Source organism: Drosophila novamexicana, unplaced genomic scaffold, assembly GCF_003285875.2.
Source record: "Drosophila novamexicana strain 15010-1031.04,08,12 unplaced genomic scaffold, DnovRS2.1 tig00000770-arrow-pilon, whole genome shotgun sequence".
In the NCBI taxonomy this organism is placed as follows: Eukaryota; Metazoa; Arthropoda; class Insecta; order Diptera; family Drosophilidae; genus Drosophila; species Drosophila novamexicana.
The window spans coordinates 1,693,645-1,714,235 of record NW_020824821.1 but is presented as its reverse complement, the minus strand read 5'-3'; the positions used below and the strand labels follow the sequence as shown (position 1 = coordinate 1,714,235).

The following is a 20,591-nucleotide window of genomic DNA, read 5'->3' as shown; positions in this document are numbered from 1 at the left end:
TTCAATGTTTTGTATTTGACTAAGAAATTCCATATATATGTATATATATATGTATACATACAAAAAGCTTTTGAAGACATTTCATGTGAAAGATATTCTATATATCTTTATAGTTCTCATAAAATATAGATGGATATATTTGATAAATCTTTGCCAAAAATTGTCTTCTCGCTGTAGCAGGCAGAGCTATGTATGTAGATTCTAAACATCGTATTACATCACCAAGAAACTCCATAATATTTCGAGTATTTGTGTGAAAAAAGGGTATTCAATCTTTGGCACCCGGAAGACAACTTTAGGCTCAACTTGAACTTAAACTGTAAATAAAATTCAATTGTAACTAAGCTGCATTGTTGAACTTAACATATGTATACGTAGGCCTTGTATGTAAAACCCACGAATAGGGCGCATAATTAAAGGCAAATATTCACGTTAGGGGAATTATTCAGTAGGATTCGAGGGTGCCCAATAAATTAAGCGTACGTACAATGTGCACCAAGTCTCCGAATTCTATTTGGCAACTAAATGGAATATAAAGAACAAATTAAATAAATTTAAAACTAGTCGTAGCACAACTTTTACATCGAGCAACCGCAAATTCGGGAGGTGGCAAAAAGTACAAATAACTATCGATATGTTTGAGATTTTCAATAGGCCGCCTGCAGATCCCGTCCAGCTGCCACTAACCTTTAGCCCCTGGCCAGTCACTCTCATAGTGACTGGCTATCTGCTCTTTGTGCTCAAGCTGGGGCGCCTTTTCATGGCCAACCGAGCACCCTACGATCTTCGAGGCGTACTAAAGGTTTACAATTTAATACAAATCGTCTACAATGGCTCTTTGTTCCTGCTGGTAAGTGGCCGCCAGCCCGATCGACTCTAAGCGAATTCTAATCTTTTGATGTACCCTAACGCAGGCTACATTCGCATTTGTTGTCATAAGACCCTATGACATCAAATGCATAATGGTGCTGCCACAGGATAATCCCTTCAAGACGGTGGAGCACGTCCTGACCTATGCGTACTTTCTCAACAAGATACTCGACCTGCTGGACACCGTGTTCATAGTTCTACGCAAGAACTACAGGCAGGTCTCGGTGCTACATGTCGTGCACCACGCGGCCATGGTACTGGCCGTCTACAGTGGACTGCGATTCTATGGCTATGGTGGACATTTTGTGCTGACGGGCTATCTGAATGTGTTTGTGCATTGCGTGATGTACATCTACTATTACATATCGTCCCAGAGCCAGGCTGTGAAGCAGAGCCCCTGGTGGAAGCAGTACATCACCATCATACAGATGCTTCAATTCCTGATTGTGATAGCGCACAGCATTTGGACCTTGAAACAGACCAGCTGCAATCTCTCCCCCTACCCAGTTGCCCTGGTTTTGTTTATGGGCACGCTCATGTTCATCTTGTTCAGCAATTTCTATGTGCACAACTACATTCTACCAAAGAAGAACAAGCTGGATTGATTTCTAGCGTCAAGTTTTTATAGTATCCTTTTCCTAGTCGTAAGTTCGAGCGAACTGTTTTATTAATTGGAATTAAAATAAAGTACAAATTTTGCCACAATCCGGCCCAAATCGAAATTTCTTAATCCGAGCACATTTTTGGTTTAAGACCCGAAACACCTTAACATTTTCAAGATTGATAACCAATACCCAAACTATTTTGTTAACATAATACAAATTTGCTTGAAAATAAAAAGAAAAACTAATCACTTAATCTGCTTTCCGTCTTCCTTCCTATCGTGTGTATATAGACTAAGTTCTATGTAGAGTGGTACACAAAAGGCACGGCATGAATGCGATTCGATTCCCTTCCAATGGAATTAGGAAGTGCATTTTTCTGTGAGTGTTTACTGGAATCCAGGCCTTGTGCGTGCCCTTTAATGAGCCAACACAAAATGTTTTCTAGTAAATATGCAAAATGTAGCAATTAAGTCAAATGTACAGACAAATGACAAAGGCACAAGTACTTACGTATTTCGAGTATAAAGCAAAAAGAAGCTGCTTAAGACTCAAAAACTCGAAAGCAAACAACAAACGACGCGCACTCAAAAGATGAAACATAAAACGTAGCCCCAGAAGAAGGCCATAAAAAACAACAACAACAAAAAAAATTAAAAGAAAACCACATTGTGCCACGGCGCACTTAAAAAGCAACCATCATCAGCTACCAGGCACCAGCAGCAACCACTGGGGGCACCTCCCAAAAGGCATATGGGGACAGAAGTCTTCGTCTTTGGTCGGTCTCTCGACGAAATGCCATAAAAATTGCAACATAAAAATTAAACCACTAAACGCAGCGAAATTGCGGGCTTTGGGGGCGCTGATTATGTGCCCAGTTGAGTTAAGTTCAGTGTGTATACCCTACATGAAGGTACTTTACTTTTGTCATACCATTTGCCATAGTGAAGTCAATTTTCCGCGGCTGCGCACCTTCCTACCTCAGACACACTCTACGGAATATGCTGTCGTGAACAAATAGCTTCGGTGCTTATAGTCCGATCTTAAAGAAATCATGTTTATAAAAAAGCGCAAGGTGTCAGCCTTAAAGTAAGTATTTATTTATTAATGCTCGACAAAAACGAGTGTCTTCATAATTATTTAATACATCGAAGCCTAATTAGAATACACAATTTTGTAAAAGCATCACCGACCGATGAAGATGTTTTATTTTCCCGTCCGGCCCGTAATCCCCCTTGTCACATCTAATTTTGTCACTGATTTTATTAGAGCCTCCAGCTACGAAGGGAGGTGTTAGTAGAGAAAATGGTCTTCTTAAGTAAAAATTAAATATAATCCTAATTTACTATATTATTTAAGAATATACAATAGGAAAAAATAAAAAAAGGATTTATTAAGTTATTAGTAACGAAATTTATTATACTAGATATATAGACTGTTAAGTAGATAGAAGTAATTAGTATTTGTAAACAAAAAGCGAAATATTCCCAATTTGTATATGCTAAGCGAAAGCCAACACCAAGTAGAAGCACATTGGTTTAGAAAATCATTGTGTCCATATTATGTAAGTCTATAGACTTAGTGTATTCCCCAGAATAGGTGTTGATTAAAAATTTAAAATAATCTTAATTTACGATAGTATTTAGGAAAATAAATTATATAGGAAAAGGAGTTATTAATAAAGTAAACCAATTTATACTAGATATATAGAGTATGTCTCAAAATCTTCGAGTAATGCTTAGAAATCAAATCCCAAGATGGATTTTAGTCTATAAAACGAAAGTCCTTAGAACTTGTGCATTCACCATTTGATCATTTTATTTTCAGCTCCCATTAAGGGTATGCACACTTCGACTTTTTTATGGATAAGTAGCCGTTTTTCTTCTTCTTTATTAAATTTTTCTGTTGACTTTGACTTTGGAGTTGTTGAGAGAGTACAGCAAGCACTTCATAATGCGACCCCCAGTTAGTTGTTTTCAGTTGTTTTGAGTCACCCTCACGTTCGGGGGGGACAGCTGCTGCTGTTGTTGCGATTTTGGTAATGATATTCAATAATAATACGAGAGTACATGCGCAAATTTCAAATATCGCATAATAAAAAGCACTTGCGTCGCGCCAAGCAGCCGACTCTTTCAGCATTTCAGACATGCTTCGACTGCGCCTTTAGAATTTAATGTGCTTATAATGCCGACTGCTGGCACTTAAGCCCATTTCCCATGCCCATGCCGGAGAAGAGCCCGTACCCAGTTTCAGTCTTGAATCCGATACCAATTCGCATCCGACTCGTCGCACACACGTTCACGTAAATGTAAGCGCAACCCTCGTCGCAATTTCTGGCTCTTTAACGGCAAATGATGTCAATTCCAATGCGAGGCAGTCCCTCACTGGATCACAGTCCCAGTCCCAATTCTATCTCTAAATATGCTCATCGCGTTTTTCCTATTCTATCGAAAATTGAACTTAATTGGTGCGTGAAGTGTGCGCACTGAGAGGATTCCATCCAATGCTGCCAGGCAACTAAATATTCCTCCACTCCCCATTTGCCAGGACACACACAGACACGCACACGTCTAGCCCAAATCCCTGATAGGCCTCATTATAATTTGCCAGCGAGCAGAAGGCTACATCAGCAATCAAATTGGACAGTAACCCACATTCGAATAAACAATAATATAATGCGATAATTAAAACTTTTTTTGCTGCATTGAACGCAATCTAGTCAAAAACATACCCCAGCAACGCCGGGCAACCTCTTGTTATGGAACAAATTATAACAAATTTGCATTAAAGGCGACAGCACACATCCTATAAAGAATACATTTTCTTGATTAGACTGTCTGTTTCTTAAGCCTCTAAATTGTGAAGCTATCCTGATCAAACTAAGCAAAAAGCCGGCCTCTGTCTAAGTCCACAGAATCGCACGACCATATTATCACTACCATATTATCAAACTTTACTAAGAAGAGTTCTAGAAAGAACATATCTGATAGACCTAGGCCAACTATTGACCTTAAGCAATTTGCTCATTCTCAAGATATCGTAACTAAGCTGGGCAGGTGTTCTCGAATATTGACCACCAAATCATATTCATTGCCAACTTCTTGACGAAACCCTCGCAGGGTATTTAATCTTCGAGTGACTGTTGTATTTTTCCTATATCACTAGGATCACATAGTTATTTTACAAAGAAATCCGGAGTTTACAAGGATTTCAAATTTCACAAGAAATACTCAAATTAAATATTCAAGTTTGGAGTGTTACAAAGCGACCCTCGTGCTCCGAGCAGGCATCCCAACTGATTAGCATAAATTCGTCTATGTCTATGTTGCTGGAAATGTTGTTCTTGTAGTTGTTGTTGTTGTTTTCGTCTTTTGTCAACGTGTCTGGCATGGCAAGCAAAAAGTTTAGCAGCAAAATGCAGACAGGCACGGACTACTAGGTGTAGGATCTTGCTCTTGGTCTGTGAGGCTTGTCTTGGCCTGTCACTGGGACCGAGACTGGGGCTTTGCTTGGCTTGGCCTGGCTGTGGCTGTGGCTGCTACCACATGGAAGCATGTGTCACTGAGGGCTGTCTACTTATTGCACGACTAATGTCAGTTGCACTTGCTGCCCCTCTGGCTGGCTCCGTCTCTGGTTGCCAGTCAACAAAAGGTAGCAAACTTCCTGGCACACAAAAAGCTTTTTAAACTGCAAAATGCAGCTGATGGAATTTCTTTAGGGGTTGCAGCCAAGTTGGGCTGCGGCATGACGCGGGAGGGGAAGTTGGAAAACTGGGCTGTTGTTTGCCATTCAAGCGCAAATTATTTTCAAGCCGCTGACATCGCTGGGTGAAGGACGTGCCTGTCGGCCTGAAGGCAATTCCCAGCCTTAGTAGTTTCTAAATTTGTTCCTTCTACCAGGTCTGCCCTCTCACTCGCTTCCTCCTCCTCTCTCTCTGAATAGGTTCACTCATTTGGCAGGTTTTCCTTCCACTCGCTTCCTTTCTAATATTGCTTGGCATTTTGCATTACAATCGGCCTCGACAGCTGTGGATTGAACCCGGTTTTCCACCCAAGTTCTAGCGCTGCATTATCTCACGCATTGCATCAATTTTTTATAGCCAACGCCTTCTGGCTGATATCTTTTCAGGACTGTCGGCAATCTAATTAACGCAGTTTGTCTCTGGCCCCGGGCCCCAAAGGAATTTCGTGTGCCCGCACATCAATTGCTTTGGCTGGGTATTTTATTTTCGTGCTGCAGACAAAGTTCTGCAACGACTCCTAATCATATTTTAGTGCGGCCCAACTAATTGTGGTTGCGGTTGACAGACAAACAGGGCAAATGCTGCCAAACACTCTAACAATACTCTGAAAACGGCAAAGCAATTTACACCTTAACTCTGTAAAATTCACAAGATAATGTAAAAGTGAGGAGGCAAACGTGTGAACGACCATTGAATGCTCTGCAATTGATTTGCATATAAAATATGCTAGCCCATAAATCTGATCCATGTCCAGATAATGTTGAGAAATAAGTAAAGAAGAGATTTTCAAACGAAAACTTTCAAAAGCCAATTGAGCTTTAGAATACTGGAGTAATTAACCTTATCTCGACTCAGTTACACAAAAATTATATTTGTGTTTAAATATAAACAAATATTGTCTTTAATGGGGTTCGATATCATCTGCGTATGGACCAGGTTTTACCAGGTTCTGCCAAGCAGCATAAAATATAAACATGTCTCTTAAACGTTCACATAACTAAGACAGCCGGCTTTTATAGAGCATTCGGGCATAAGAAGCGTAGCCAGAACTCTAAAGACGTGTTAATGAAGCAGACATGCGGGCCAGAACCTGGGCCAAGTCGTGGTCGTGGTCGCGGTCTCTGGGTCTTGGTCTTGGTCTGGGTCTTGCTGTTGGTCTTCCTCGTCGGCTGAATGAATTTGTATAACTTGCAAATCATGTTGACTGACGAGCCAGCGCGGGAATGGCGCTGCGTCTCTCTGGAGCTGGGTCTGTGCAGCAGGGTGAGGGAAAAACTTTCAAAGTGTTGAACGCAGCGAGTGAAACATATTGTGCCATATATATTATGAAAATGTGTGTCTGAGGACCCGCAAAGTGGAAATAGGCAAGGCAGAGCAAGGGGCAGCCGGGCAGCGGGACAGCAGTTGACTGTTCTACTAAATCAACATCATTAAGTTTTCTGTTTAGAAAGAAAACACTCGAGAGCATTGGTGCGAAGTCTTTTTACTTGCTGTTTTTTAGATGCCCACTAAAAATAGGCTTGGAAGGGATATAGTGCGGTATCAGTCAGAATGAGACATGGCCGGGGTCATAAAGTATTCTTGACAGACAAGTCGTCCATGAGCTGATAAGCTCCCATTGTGCATAACACAAAAGTCAAGTTCATAAACTTGCTTATCCGAAATCGATATATATCAATTTTTGTCTAGGTTTTTCGAGCATATCTCTAAGAGTTTCAGAGCTAGAATACGCACATATTAATGACATCTTTAAGCCCTGAACATTTGCATAGAAATAAAGAATTAGCACAGAAGTTACGTTCGAATGAGTTTTGCTTATTGTGGAAAAGGGGGAGAAAAGTGAAGCAAATGAAGTATCTGTCGTCGAGGGTATAAGCTAGTCGGGCACATCAGTCTTGCTTTTTGTTGTTGTCTTATTATTTCTCCTCTCATGTTCAGCTTGTGTTTTGTGTATTTGCCCTTGTCGATGATGCGATCTCTGTGCTATCTTAAGCGGGTTGGAGCCAAACGAGCGACAAGGAAGGCAGTTCCGCCGCCAGTTGGCACTCCAAGAAGCAAAGTGTTGAACACAAATTAGTATTGAACTCAGCTAAGCCGACCCAAAGCACGACTGAAGAGTTTTTCCAGCATATTTGCTTAGCCATTTTAAGCGAACTGCATTCACAAGTTGCTCAGTTCAGGTGAAGTAAGGTGATGTGAGGCCGAGCACATGCATTATGTATGTCGAGCGGCGGGCCAAACGAAATGTGAAAGAAAAAGCGGAAAATAAACAACAAAGTCACGAAATTGTTTTGCTCAACAAATAAAAGACGAGACTCGGCAATGGAACAGCAAAAGTATCTTAAAGATACAAATAGCCAGATTCGAGCGGGGCTCGCCTGCGACAGGATGTGCCTTGCGTTCGCATCCTAGCTGCAATACGAATAGATACTCGTAATGCTCAAGTATCCAGCTCAAATTACAAGCGGGCAAATGTTTAAATACTTGAGTGCCCCGCCACACAGCGCACAGCATATTAACTTTTACTTTGCCTCTCTTTACTTTGTCAACACAGCAATTCACTTAAGACCGAGTCTCTGTTTTTGTTGTTGTTGTTGTTGCCGCCAGTTGCAAGTTGTCAGTTGCAAGCTGTCAGCTTGTTGGCTGCCACAGCAGCAGCAGCAGCAGAAGATATCTTATTGCACACGAGACACAAGCAGCCCACGTAAAAGGCGCCAGTGCAATAAATAGAAATAGCAAAGTGGGCAGGGCAAAAGTTAAGTTGCTCAGAGCTATAAAATTGCCCCGATTAGGAATCTATTAATAGGTCAGACTTCGTACATTCTCAGTTGTACAAACAGATATAGAATATTAATTGAAGAGGATTCGATTGCCAGGAGATACCCCAAGTGCAGCCCCGAACTGCCGATTTTCTATAAAAGCCTGATGAACTAGGGTTCTAGGTTTTTAGGGAGTTCCCGACTAGGGGATACCCTGAACCCTCTTCTTCTTACACCAAATGCAGCACACGCTACGAGCTCGTTTCAAGTAATAAAGATAACTTTAAACAAGTAAGAGGTTCTAGTCGGGAGCTCCCGACTAGGGGATACCCTGAACCCTCTTCTTCCAACATCAAATGAATATATATATTCTATTTTAGAAGCTATATGTCAAGTTTGGTGACTCTAGCTCTTATTATTTACCAACGGGGCGGACGGACAGACGGACATGGCTAGATCGACTCGGCTATTGATGCTGATCAAGAATATATATACTTTATGGGGTCGGAGATGCTTCCTTCTGCCTGTTACATACATTTGAATTTTGCACAAATACAATATACCCTTTTTACCCATTTTCAAAGGGTTCAGGATATAAAAATGGCAAACGATAAAATTGTTCTGAATTGCCGGGATCAACAAAAAAAAAAGTCACACAACGTAAGAGTCTTAGAAGCATATATAATGCTCCTCGTTATATTCGTACTAGGGACATCGATAGAGACCTAGGAGTTCCCAAATTAGGCGACGTTATCTGTCAACATTCCAAATGATGATACTTTAAATGTCTTGGCTCCCATCCCAACCCGCTGGCAAGGTTCATTGCTTCCCCTGGAAGAACAATAATTAGGTGCCCCATTTCTGGGGCTTCTCTCTTTAGGGCTACAAAGCGAAGACTCAAACGGTGCCATCCACAGGATGTACCTGATAGGATTCTCGAAGACAAAAGTCATTGATATCATCAGCAGAATTAAAAACTGTTCAATTTATAGCCTTAACATTGTACACCTTAGGCTAATTAACAGTAATTCTCGTTGAATTTATTTTCCCCATAAATAACTAGCTTAAGCTGCCAATATTAGTTAGTAAACTTTTTAATAATATATATACATATATTTATAAAAAAAATGTTCTGCGCATGTTATATGCAATTATTTATCTAAAAATTAAAGGCTTCTGCTCTTGTAGTTTCCTAGCTCGACGGGTTAAAACAGATGGACGAAGGACTCGTACTGATCAAGAATAGATATATGTATATATATACCGAAAATGCTTCCTTCTGCCTGCACAACCCCCTTTAAATGGGTTTAGTGCGTAAAAACAATGACAACTGTGGCAGCGCCCTCTGTTGTTAAAAACCAGCACAACCAAAGTGCAACGCCATATACACAATTGGGGTACATTTTTAAGCACAGTAATTATAACAGTTGTTACTGTTGCATACTTTCAGGCATAATTTATATTAATATTTCAATTTGCTTAAAATCAGCGAAATAAAACTTGACCACTTGTTGAAAGTACCCGAAACTGGAAAAAAGAAAACAGTTTGCACAGAAATTGTAACGAAAATTCGACTAATTTTATTTTTGAAAATATTTCTGCGAATTTCACCAAGCAAATAAAAAGAAACGAACAAATTTTCAGAACTTGAAGACCTTCAACTAATCAGCGTAACAAATTAGCATTTAATTATATTGAACATGGTTTAAGAAAATGTTTATTTCTATGTCTATCATTTCAGCCATAGCTGCATAATACATTCGGGTCTCTAGCAAGATGGTAAGTTGAACATAAGCAGCTAGTTAAAAATGTTCCCTAATGGAGCTCTTCCTTCCAATATTTGGCAGCGTGTCATAATAGTTTTGTTGCTGTGTATGCTGCTGCTCCAATTCCTGGGAGAGGGCAAGTCTATGACTAAGGTTAAGGGCAGGGGCAAGGGCAAGGGCAATAAGCCGAAAGCCACAAAAGGGACAACTCCCCCTCCGACAACTCCAGCGATAACGGAAATTCCACCGTTTTTCAAATATTGTGAGACGATTTTCAAGTGGAACTTTTTGGATTTTGAGGTGATTAAGAGCATTGTGAAGGCTATTACAGAACGCCTGGACTCGGTATGCAATGTGACCGAAATGCAGCCCCTCGTGCCCACCATTGTAGCCGGCAATCTGTATTGCAGCACCAATCTACCGACTACGATTGATTTGCTTCTCGACTACGTTTTAGATAAGGTCGAACGCAGTTGCCAGAAACTGAAGGATTTCCACAGCCTTTTCATATACACGAGCGACATTTAAGCCGGTGCGAGCCCGAAAATTCAGTTTCATTTCTCAAATATACAAATTGCTTATAGAAGAGACAACTTGTTACAAATAATTAATGTCTTCCTTTCAAATGCGAGTCCGTGTGACGAAACAGAATTCGAACCACAAAACTGGGTAACTGTAAAGTGGACTCGAACCAACGACTTTTCTTATTTTCAAATTAAACAGTTGACAAATTTATTGCCGCTCAACTATGGTTTTAGATTGAATCGAATTACATAGCGTGCGGTTGCAACTCATCGGAATAGACTTCTAGAGTGCGCTTAAAGTTCTTCAGCAGCTGCAAGTCCCTGGCCCGGCGTTCGCCAGCCGGATCGCTGGAGGGCAGGACGGCTTCTAGCAGAATTGGCACAATCTGTTCGCCCACCGATTGAAAGAGTTGCGCTAACTTAATGATTGTTGCGGGATCGGGCAGGCCCGGGATGCCAGCACGTTCAGTCATCGGGCTAGCATCGCGACGTCGTCGTCGTCCGCGGCTCTCATCCGAATCCTCAACGGTTTCCTCCGAGGAGGAATCATCGTCGTCATCGCCATCGCCTTGAACCTTGTTCACGCCATCGCCAGAATTCTCAGGCCTGGGCTCCTAAGTTCAAATGGTTTTATTTTAATTAAGAGCTGCTCTGGTTTATATTACCTTTGGCCGGGCCTCGATCGGGCTAATGCACAGCTGCACCAGCAGGAGGAGCGCTGCAAGGAGCAACTGACGTCCCATATGGATTGCCATTGAACTTGCGATCTATCAGACTTGACAGCGCAATTTATAGGCCCCAGCCGCCGCTTTGTTTTAATGGGATTAATTTCAATGGGCTTTGCATGTCACAAAATGCCATCAAATTGATCAATTTGCGTACTTTAAATTGAAGTTTGAGCTGAATATTTTCTAGCACGTTGACGGCACAGTTTTTGACCATGTTAAAAGGTCAACGTTAAGAACCCACCAGTTCGAACTTGAAAGCATCAAACTCTAAAATTTAGTTGCTTCTCTTTTTGGTCATGGAATGCGCCAACGAGTGCAGTTTTTGTGCACATTCCGGGCCCAGCCCAGCTCAGTAAAGCAAACAAAAGAAGAAAGCAATGTTTTTTTTTTACTGTTGACTAGTGAATACCCTTGCGGGCATATTCGATTTATTTCTGCGAGTTCTTTATTAATACAGCTTGAGCCTGAACAAAAATGATTATAGAAACTCAAGATCATCATCATTTTATACTAATTGATGAATTTGGGAAGCTCAGATTATTGCCTAAGTTTCCTTTTAAGTGTCCGTGCGCCGGACTAGCAACTGGAAAGTTGCCGGTTCAAATTCATTAAAAAAAATATTTTATTTTTGTATTTGTTTATTTAATTTATTATTATTCTTAGAGAATTCTGTTCAATTTGTACGGTACATATATATATTTCACCATTTATATGTACATATAGAGAGTGAGAGAGAAAGAGAGATCGAGGGAAAATGAGAGGAGGATTTATGCTTTACGAGTTTGAAGCTGCCCATTCAATGCGTTAAACAAATCCATTATCAAAATCATAGTACCCATTGCAAGGGTATAGACAGTCGGCAGCCAAGCGGTCAACAACTTTGGCGATTCGCACACTCTCAGGTAAGATGCGTTGCGACGCGACGCGGCTCCAGTTCGCTTTATTGGGACCAGGTAGTTTGTGGCCGGCAACTGCCGCAGGCGCATAAATTGTAATTTAAGCGTGCGCCTGCCTTTGTGTGTGGATGTGGGGATATTATTAAATCAAATGCGACTGCTGCAACGGCAGCAACAGCAGCAACAGCCACATTATTGACAACGTAGTTGATTCGAATCGAGAGTTGTTTGAGACTCGGTCGCAGATGCAGTTTCAGTTTTGATTGAGACCCGCTTTCGGACAGTCAGTGAAGGCGGAAAGAAACGCAAACTATAATAAAAATAGTGCCGATTTGTTTAAAGCAAGTGAAATAAGTAAAATCAGCTGAACACATAAAATACGCTATCCAAAGGTTTAATACATATCTGGACTTCAACTTGATATCAAATAAATTTTAAAAAATTATTCTACATACAATTTGAGAAGTGAAACACCAATCTTTTCAGTTGCTGTTAAACACATAGTTTATATAAAAATATATTATTTGTAATACCTGCTTCAAAATGAATTTGTTTTCGCGCCTTAAACACATTGGAAGTCCTAACAAGGTGAGCCACGTGGCGATATATATTACTTATATTATGTTACAACTTTTAAAATTGTCGCGCTCTCTGTTGGTGTTGCCACACTGTACGCCGCCTAATGGCAAGGGCCACTTAACAGACTTGCTCCGCTCATAACAGAACTCCTCCAACTAACAGCATATGTTTCAATAATTAAACAAAATTTGTGTTGCAGAGTTCGGTCACACTGCCCGTTACAGTCGCTGGTAAGTAATCAAAGTATTTGCTTGAATCATTTTTAATTTAATTTGCAGCACTGTCTATAAATTTGTATCAAACTTAACAGCGCAAGTTAACTGCATGCTCATTGTCAGTAACAGTACAGCTACTGTTAATGTTAAGTTTCTGTTATGTTACCTAACATTTTCAACAGGCCATACTCATAGAAACTTTTTTTGCAATTAACTCGCACAGTTGTCGCACAAAACCAAGAAGCAGCAGCCGAGTCTACGGAGGTTTACAAAGTAATTGCAGAAGAAAGATTGCCAGCACATAACAAAAACAATCAAGAAGGTATGTATGAAATTTGAAGCCATTGTCTAGAGCAAGTATACACGCCCATTGGCTGATGTAACAGAAGCCACAGATGTCTGCATTAAATGCGAAAAATGTGGATGGGGTGTATGTGTGTGTGTGTGGGTGGATATGTAGATGTGTGAAAGCCTGTGCTGTGTGTCTGTGGCCGTATCAAGAATGCGCCTAGATAAAGGAAATGTGTTGCATGTATTGATTTTCCATTAATAAAAAAAAAGCACAGCTCAAAACGAAGAAATATGAAGCGAGTGACGTCAGCAACGCGTCGCTCGACGTAAAGGGAAAAATGTTAGTACCAGCAGCAGCGACGTACAAAACGGAATTATAGAACTTTAAAAATATGCTCGGAATTCGCGTAAAATTTCATTATCGTGTACGTGTTTGTAAAATGACCTAACCTCGAATGCGAAAAAATGCACGCGTCGATCTTACAGGCCAGAGATGCCAACTTTTGAGTAACAAAGAAAAAAGCGACTTCTCGCTGAATTTTATGTTAAGAATAAGCGGTAAAAAAGCTGCAATTGCAGCCAAAATCGGATTCGACTGGAAGTAGGCGGTACTGGCAACACTGATCTGCTAGGAAAAAAAAACTCGCTCGCATACACACACACGCACACAGAGACAAATTCAATTGATGCTAATGAATGGCAATTTCCGTTATTTGCTTTAATCAGCAGCTTTAGCAGTCGAGATGGTAAAAGAGGAGAGTTTTGTAGCCGATGGCGCCGATGAGGAAATGTTGGGCACCGGCGAAGCCGATGAAAAGCTAGCGGAGCGTCGAGACGAGGTCAAATTTATCAAGGGCGATCATCAAAATGGCGATGCAAAGATAGATATCGGGAATCTCAACGGCGGCAAGCAGGTGAGTGCGAGAGAGAGACAGAGAGAGAGGTGGAGAGTCAATTAAAATCCAAATCTACACAGTCCTTCACTGGCATGAGCAAGGAGGAGCTGCTGAAGTACGCCAACGATCCGTTCTGGGTGCGTTTGCGTTGGATATTCTTTGTGAGCTTCTGGCTCATTTGGGTGGGCATGCTTGTGGGCGCCATACTGATCATAATCGGAGCACCCAAGTGTGCGGCACCACAGCCACTGCCCTGGTACAAGCGTGGACTTCACGCCAAATTTGGGCATGTGGCCGATTTCAAGCCGGAGGATGTTCAGGCCGCCCAAAAACTATTTGCCTCGGGTGCCATATACGAGCTGCCTGCAGGGCAGACGTACGAGGTCAAGAAACCCGATGTGGAGGCACAAATCAAGCAGCTCGTGGATCTTTACAAGCCCAGCGACATAAAGATTATACTCGATCTGACGCCCAACTATGTGAGCAACAGCTCCCAGCTAATGCGCGATGCCTTGGCTAACGAAGAGCAGCGCGCCGCATTCGTGTGGGTGAAGGTCGCGGGCAGCGAGCCACCAAACAACTGGAAGAAAGTGGGCGGAAACAGCAGCGCTTGGACGCAACTGGAGGGCAGCTATGTGCTGTCACAGTTCCAGGAAGGCAACTATGATCTGAAGATGAACTCGACGGTGGTGCGACAAGAACTTGGCAGCGTGCTTCAGCATCTGGTTGGACTTGGTGTGCAGGGCTTCCGTCTGAAGAATACCAAATTCTATCTGATCAACGATAATCTGGCCGACGAGGAGATCTCGCATACCACCAAGGAGCTCAACATGGTCGACTACGGCTTCTATACGCACACCCAGACCACATTCCAGAGCGGATTAGGCGATGTGCTCTACGACTATTTGGGCATGGTGAAAAATGTCTCAGACGATGCATTCCTCTCGGTGGCCGAGGACATTATACGGCCCGAGGCCTACGTGCTGAGCCAAGCTGGCGGCGCTCTGGGTATTGATCTGCCCATGTATGGCGAGTTCATACGCACACTCAGCTCCTCCAAGACAAACAAGAAGTTGCAGCAACAGCTGCAGCAAACATTCATGGACACCGCCAACACCAGCTGGCTGCAGTGGAACTTTGCCGATGTCTACGTGGACACATCCTCCCATCCCTCCGCGCTGGCCCTGTTCATGTCCCTGCTGCCCGGCGTGCCCGTTGTGCCGGTCGACTCCATTGAGTATGCAAATGTCAGTGAGCCGACCTACAGCCAAATCCAACAGCTGCGCCTCTCGCCCTCCTACATGCACGGCGAGCTGCAGGTCTTCGAGGTCGACCAGCTCATTGCCTACTCCAGGTAAGACAACCAAAACCCCTCGGACTCTATCTAATATATCTAAACTAATCCAACTTTTTCCCTTTTCACGCTAACATTTTAAAGGCAAAGGTATTGAGGCATAATTAACTATTAAATATGAGATTCTTTCATCTTTTTATTATTTCCTTTCTAATTATTGACAGCAATCAATATGAAAGAACTTTCTATTCAATTTATAGTAAAGACTTTCACCTCTCCTTTATTATAATTATCCCTGTCTAATTAAAACCCAATTAGTATGCAAAGAACCTTTAAAATTTGACATTGTCTCGCTTCCTTCAACAATTCTTTTTTCCTTTTCTCATATATTTTTCTTATCTGAAATTATAGTAGACTATTGCCCCTTGAATTATAATTACCACTCTCCAATTAGAACCCAATTAGTATATGAAGAACCTTTGACATTTTCGCATATTTTAATGAATACTCTTCCAATTGGATCTAGTTTATTTCAATTGGATCTGTCAACAATTTCTTTTCCTTTTTGTCTCATATATTTTTCTAATCTCTGGTCCATTTACAGAATCAAGTCTGGCAGTCCCGGTTTCTTTGTCATCTTTAATCCCACCGATTTGCCGCATTTAAGCAACTTTACCGCCGACCACAAGCTGCCCGACAAGATGACCGTCTCATATTTGAGTGAGAACTACAACCACAACAACGGCAATGCCAATGCCACAAAGGTGGCACAGTCGACCAAGGTCAATCTCAACGAGCTCCAGGTGGCACCGCACTCGACCATCGTTTTGACCTATGTGCCGGTCAAGAGCGAGTAAAAAGCCAAGGAAATTATATATATAAACAGTGAAAGCTCTTTGAGCGGAAGGACAGAGGATGTTCGCCTTAAAGAGATGTCCAGCAAAATGTTGAAAACATACAAACTTTCGAAATTCTAAAAATGTATTCTTAATCATTTTGAAAATATTCCCGATAAGCGAGAATTTTATTTTGAAATTATTAACATTTGAATTTTAAAATATCACGAACTAATTGTATTTAAAAACTTGTTTGTTTAGCCAAAGGTGTTCGTTAATAGAGCTTTCACTGTACTATGACTACAAAAAATTATGTATTAACTTTAAACGCTTGCTTAAACAACTTTTAATTGCGTAGAAAAAATACTCGTACCCAAAAAATATAAATGCGTAAATTGTTTAGTTATCCGTTTGCTTGAAAATATAAAGAATAAATATTCACTGCTTGCATTCAAAAACAATTGTTTCGTTTAACTGCACACATGGTTGAAGGCCGAGGGATGCGCTAGAGATGCGTGCCATATGGGCAACGGGGTCTTGCGTTTATTTGGAAATTTCAAACAAATAGTTTGTTTTTAGTTTTGGGCTGTTCTGGGCATCTTTCCCGTGTGGCCAGAGAGTTCTCGAAACAAAACATTGGCAACGCCCAGAAGGGCGCCGAACACTGTTAAATTGTGTGCAGAATCGCGTTGCCACGTTTCTTATTGTTTAATGTATGAACGGGCATCTATGAGAATGTTCTTTGCGAGCTCATCAACAAAGGCTACCCCACCACTTACCCGTGCAAAATCCTGGTAACACAATCGCTCACTGCGGCCGCAACGAAATGATAACAAACACAGGTTGCCCCGCACCCCTGCAGAGCTTGCAGCGGTGCGCCGCCAGCTTCTATACGTTTGGATCTCTTGTGTTTACAATTATATGCCTTATTAACTATATTTAACACTGATTTGATTACACAAAATCACTAATTTGCAGCACGCTTTTTATATGTAGTTGCACTTTACTGATTCTTTTTATCAGTTTGTTATGCAGGCCCACACACGGCACAACTAAAATAAGCACAACTTCAAGATTTTGTGCAATCATGCACGCGCTTGTTAGGTTTGACAACTTGTGCTAAAATTGCTACGGCTGCTTTTTCACATAATTTTCTTAAAAATTGATTTCGCGGTGTTTGTTGCACATTATCGTAAAATTTAGTTTTGGACACAATTTGTATGTCTGCAAAAATCATATGGTCTGCCGAGAGCTAACACTGCACTGAACTGTTATCAACAGCCAGTCAGCACTGTACAGTAACAGCTGATGTTATTGCCCTGTTATTTTGCTAATCTATCGATAGATCGATATGCACATGGTTAGCCGAGACACACACCGCGTGCAAATTTTAAATTGCGCGCCCAATTGTCGGCCGTTTCCCAAACTACAAAATACTTTTAAATTTGTCTTCCTTTGTTGAAAACTTTGAACCACACGAAAGAAACTGCAACGCAATTGGCATACGTGAGTGTGCGTTTGGGTGGAGGGCCGCCCAACTTTTGAGTTCCAAATAGTTGCCGAAAAGCCAGCAAAACAAAAGGCGAACGCAACCACAGACAAATAATCAAAATCGACAAAGCGAAATGAGGCAAAAACAAAGCGCCCAAAATGTTTTTAGTTTAGCTCAGGCAATGACAGCCTGGGGAGCTGCCCGGCCACAGGGCCAAAAGGATATGCGCACGTGCTAATGTGATTAGATACACAAACGCACACACACTTGCCTCCGCTTGGCCAAGTTGTTAGAAGAAACCGCAACATGAAATGCAGTTGATTGCGGCAGACCAACAACAACAACAGCAACTACAACCAAAACCAGTGAAAACCTTGCCGTGAAGTGCAACCGACCGCGCAACACTCTCTTTATATCTATATATAGACATATATATAGAAGGAGATATAGATATAGATATAGATGTAGATGTAGATGTAGATGTAGATGTAGATATAGATATAGATATAGATATAGATATAGATATAGATATAGATATAGATATAGATATAGATATAGATATAGATATAGATATAGATATAGATATAGATATAGATATAGATATAGATATAGATATAGATATAGATATAGATATAGATATAGATATAGATATAGATATAGATATAGATATAGATATAGATATAGATATAGATATAGATATAGATATAGATATAGATATAGATATAGATATAGATATAGATATAGATATAGATATAGATATAGATATAGATATAGATATAGATATAGATATAGATATAGATTTAGATTTAGATATAGATATAGATATATATAAGTGGCCCTCTAATATACCCTTTTCACCTTTTACACAGAGTATAATCAGAAAAACTTCAGCATTTGTATCTGCGAGCTGTGAGATGCAAACTATTGTTGCGCAGGTCATCATCATTATCTATATACTCATCATCATCATCTTGGTAAACTTTTGGCTAGCACGCTGTGTATTTGTGCCTGCCCCAGCATCCGTAAGGTACAGATACAACCAGCACTTGCAATTGCAATTATTCTGTCGCAACAACTTTTCCATCAAACGCAGATGCCAAACAAACCCTGCGCCTTCGTCCGGCCGAACTAATTTAATTGCAACATGCAACCCCCAACAGCCACCAACCCCCGCAAGCCGCAAAGCTTAACCCATTAACAGCAAAAATGAGAGTGGGCTGGAAAGAAGCGGGGTATACATTGGAAGTGTATATACAGATAATATCAACTGTGATCCGTATAAGCTTATTAAAACTGGATAAGAAGGGGGTATATTGCAGGGCTGCAAATGAATGTAACAGATCGAAGGCATAAATATAAATATATATTGCTGAACAGTCGATTTTAGATTTTAGATAAATCTATATCTGTCTGTCCGCTTGAGCCCAGCGAACTCAGAGACTGCCAGAGCTGAAGACTTTAAAATTATAATATAGTTTCTTGACTAACACACAAAACAAGTTCATCTAACTTCTTCTTCTAACTCACGACCATTTTCGCAAGATCGATAAATATCGATTCTCAGCATAGGTTTTTCATGCATATCTCGAGGAATATAAGAGTTATAAATACCAAATTTGGTATGTGCGCTCAATTAAATGCCAGCTTCTAGCTCATGAAAATGAATCAAATTATAAACACGGAAGTTATTTGAGAATAGATTTTTGGTAAGGAATGATAGGAAGCGTGTATTAGATGCACCTTGGAATGCATGTTATGGAAACTGGAAAATGGAGCTGTGTACAGGGCATCTAATTGTCGCCCACTCGTTCTTGTCTATATTAACTCAATTTCAAGTTTATTGAAGATTTTATAGCACGGGTGTTAAATTAACAACAATAAAAAATGACAAAATGTATATGCCACATATGCAGCACATGTTTTTGGTCAATCTACAAAAAATAACAACAACAATATCGCAGCTAATTTGTATCGATTTTTTATCGCGTTCGCATTTTCATTTTGCCCCTTTTCCTGCCTTTCCCCATTCTTGTTGTTGCTCGTTTGTTTTTGAACTTTCCCATGCATAAATTTTGCATTTTAATTGGAGCGAACGCTGGACGGACCACCCCCCCTTCCACCGCGTACTCCCACAATCGACGCCAGGCGGCCTGATTAGTTGGCCTAAAAAAGCCATCAGGCTTTGATTAACATTTTGTGCACACACAAATGATGGCCAAATGTGTTTTTCGACTAAATGAGTTGCATCTAATTGAGTGACAAAACATGCCACAACAACAACAATAACACCTCCGACACTGTCCACTTTCACAAACTGTGCCAATTTGTTTTAAAATGCATCAACCTGGCGCTCAATCAGACCCCCATCCACAGTTCCCAGCTGGCTCCAACTCCTCCGGGTCCAGATCCTGCTGGCCTCTCCTGTTCCGGACTGCTTTTCAATTTGCATGCAAGCGTCAATTACTCGCACAAGCCATTCGAACCCAACTCCAATAGAGTGTGGTACAGTGAAGGCTCTGCGAACGTGGACTCCACTTTTCGGTAAAAAGAAACTTATACTTTAGCGGAAATTCCGTTCGGAAATCGGAATTGGATGCATCCTTTTAACATTTTCGCTGTTTTTATGGCCTGTTCACTAGAGCTGAAGAAACATTGTTATCCGAGACAATGGATATTTTCGTGTTTTTAAGCAAAACGTCAATAGTAGCGAATTTTTCATAAAGAAAAAATAATGGAAGACATTAGTTACATTAACAAGAAACAAAATTATTATTTTCTCTAAAAATAAATAACATTACCAATAAAATTTATGTCTTCAGGTGTTGCGGCTCGTTTGGTTTTTCGAATTAATAGCATCCGATGATGATTGGAAGTTAAGAGATATTTTAATTTCCAAAAAAAAATTATTCTTATTAAAATTATTTTACTTGTCAAAAATTGTTAGAGCTGGGAAAGCATCGATAGTTACAACAAAAAATCATCGATAGTTCTCAAAACCACAAATACATCGATATAATTGATAGTTCCATCGATTGTTTTCCAGCTCTAATGTCCACTCAAGAGAGCCCTCACTGTATGCACAAAAGTGCCTCAGCTCCAAA

General features: G+C 40.8%; 5 protein-coding genes across 8 annotated transcripts in view; 3 read left to right on the top strand and 2 right to left on the bottom strand.

The window, feature by feature from the left end:
* The window catches only part of LOC115763775 (nuclear RNA export factor 1), a 69,530-nt gene extending 52,329 nt beyond the window's left edge, over positions 1 to 17,201 (bottom strand). For both annotated transcript variants that reach the window (XR_004017951.1, XM_030706494.1), the window contains exon 1: positions 16,778 to 17,201. The gene's annotated coding sequence lies outside the window, so the exon portion shown is untranslated. The remainder of the gene's footprint in view (positions 1 to 16,777) is intronic.
* LOC115763891 (elongation of very long chain fatty acids protein F-like) lies at positions 635 to 1,475 on the top strand. The gene is made up of 2 exons (XM_030706668.1): positions 635 to 850; positions 915 to 1,475. The coding sequence occupies exons 1-2, from the start codon at positions 635 to 637 to the stop codon at positions 1,473 to 1,475; spliced, it is 777 nt and encodes a 258-aa protein (XP_030562528.1).
* On the top strand, positions 9,735 to 10,346 carry LOC115763782. Its single transcript, XM_030706502.1, has 2 exons — positions 9,735 to 9,752; positions 9,821 to 10,346. Exons 1-2 carry the CDS (start codon positions 9,750 to 9,752, stop codon positions 10,265 to 10,267), a joined length of 450 nt encoding a protein of 149 aa, XP_030562362.1. The 5' UTR covers positions 9,735 to 9,749; the 3' UTR covers positions 10,268 to 10,346.
* LOC115763781 (antennal-specific protein OS-C) lies at positions 9,845 to 11,018 on the bottom strand. The gene is made up of 2 exons (XM_030706501.1): positions 10,929 to 11,018; positions 9,845 to 10,877 (listed from the first exon to the last, which is right to left on the bottom strand). The coding sequence occupies exons 1-2, from the start codon at positions 11,016 to 11,018 to the stop codon at positions 10,509 to 10,511; spliced, it is 459 nt and encodes a 152-aa protein (XP_030562361.1). The 3' UTR covers positions 9,845 to 10,508.
* LOC115763776 lies at positions 12,880 to 16,445 on the top strand. Of its 3 annotated transcripts, none has more exons than XM_030706496.1 (5): positions 12,880 to 13,003; positions 13,702 to 13,886; positions 13,949 to 15,222; positions 15,307 to 15,312; positions 15,767 to 16,445. In XM_030706496.1, the coding sequence occupies exons 2-5, from the start codon at positions 13,716 to 13,718 to the stop codon at positions 16,017 to 16,019; spliced, it is 1,704 nt and encodes a 567-aa protein (XP_030562356.1). In that variant the 5' UTR covers positions 12,880 to 13,003; positions 13,702 to 13,715; the 3' UTR covers positions 16,020 to 16,445. The 3 variants fall into 3 exon arrangements, with proteins under 3 accessions (XP_030562356.1, XP_030562355.1, XP_030562357.1); XM_030706495.1 differs by having other exon boundaries at positions 12,881 to 13,003; positions 13,699 to 13,886; XM_030706497.1 differs by lacking the exon at positions 15,307 to 15,312 and having other exon boundaries at positions 12,883 to 13,003; positions 13,699 to 13,886; positions 15,767 to 16,444.
* Positions 17,202 to 20,591: the final 3,390 nt, after the last annotated feature.

Excerpts from the sequence above, each read along its gene's own strand:
- LOC115763781 (XM_030706501.1), bottom strand. The coding sequence starts at position 11,018 with ATGGCAATCCATATGGGACGTCAGTTGCTCCTTGCAGCGCTCCTCCTG. Across the intron at positions 10,878-10,928 it reads CGATCGAGGCCCGGCCAAAG|GAGCCCAGGCCTGAGAATTC; the intron begins GTAATATAAACC and ends ATTTGAACTTAG.
- LOC115763891 (XM_030706668.1), top strand. The coding sequence starts at position 635 with ATGTTTGAGATTTTCAATAGGCCGCCTGCAGATCCCGTCCAGCTGCCA. Across the intron at positions 851-914 it reads ATGGCTCTTTGTTCCTGCTG|GCTACATTCGCATTTGTTGT; the intron begins GTAAGTGGCCGC and ends ACCCTAACGCAG.
- LOC115763776 (XM_030706496.1), top strand. The coding sequence starts at position 13,716 with ATGGTAAAAGAGGAGAGTTTTGTAGCCGATGGCGCCGATGAGGAAATG. Across the intron at positions 13,887-13,948 it reads ATCTCAACGGCGGCAAGCAG|TCCTTCACTGGCATGAGCAA; the intron begins GTGAGTGCGAGA and ends AAATCTACACAG.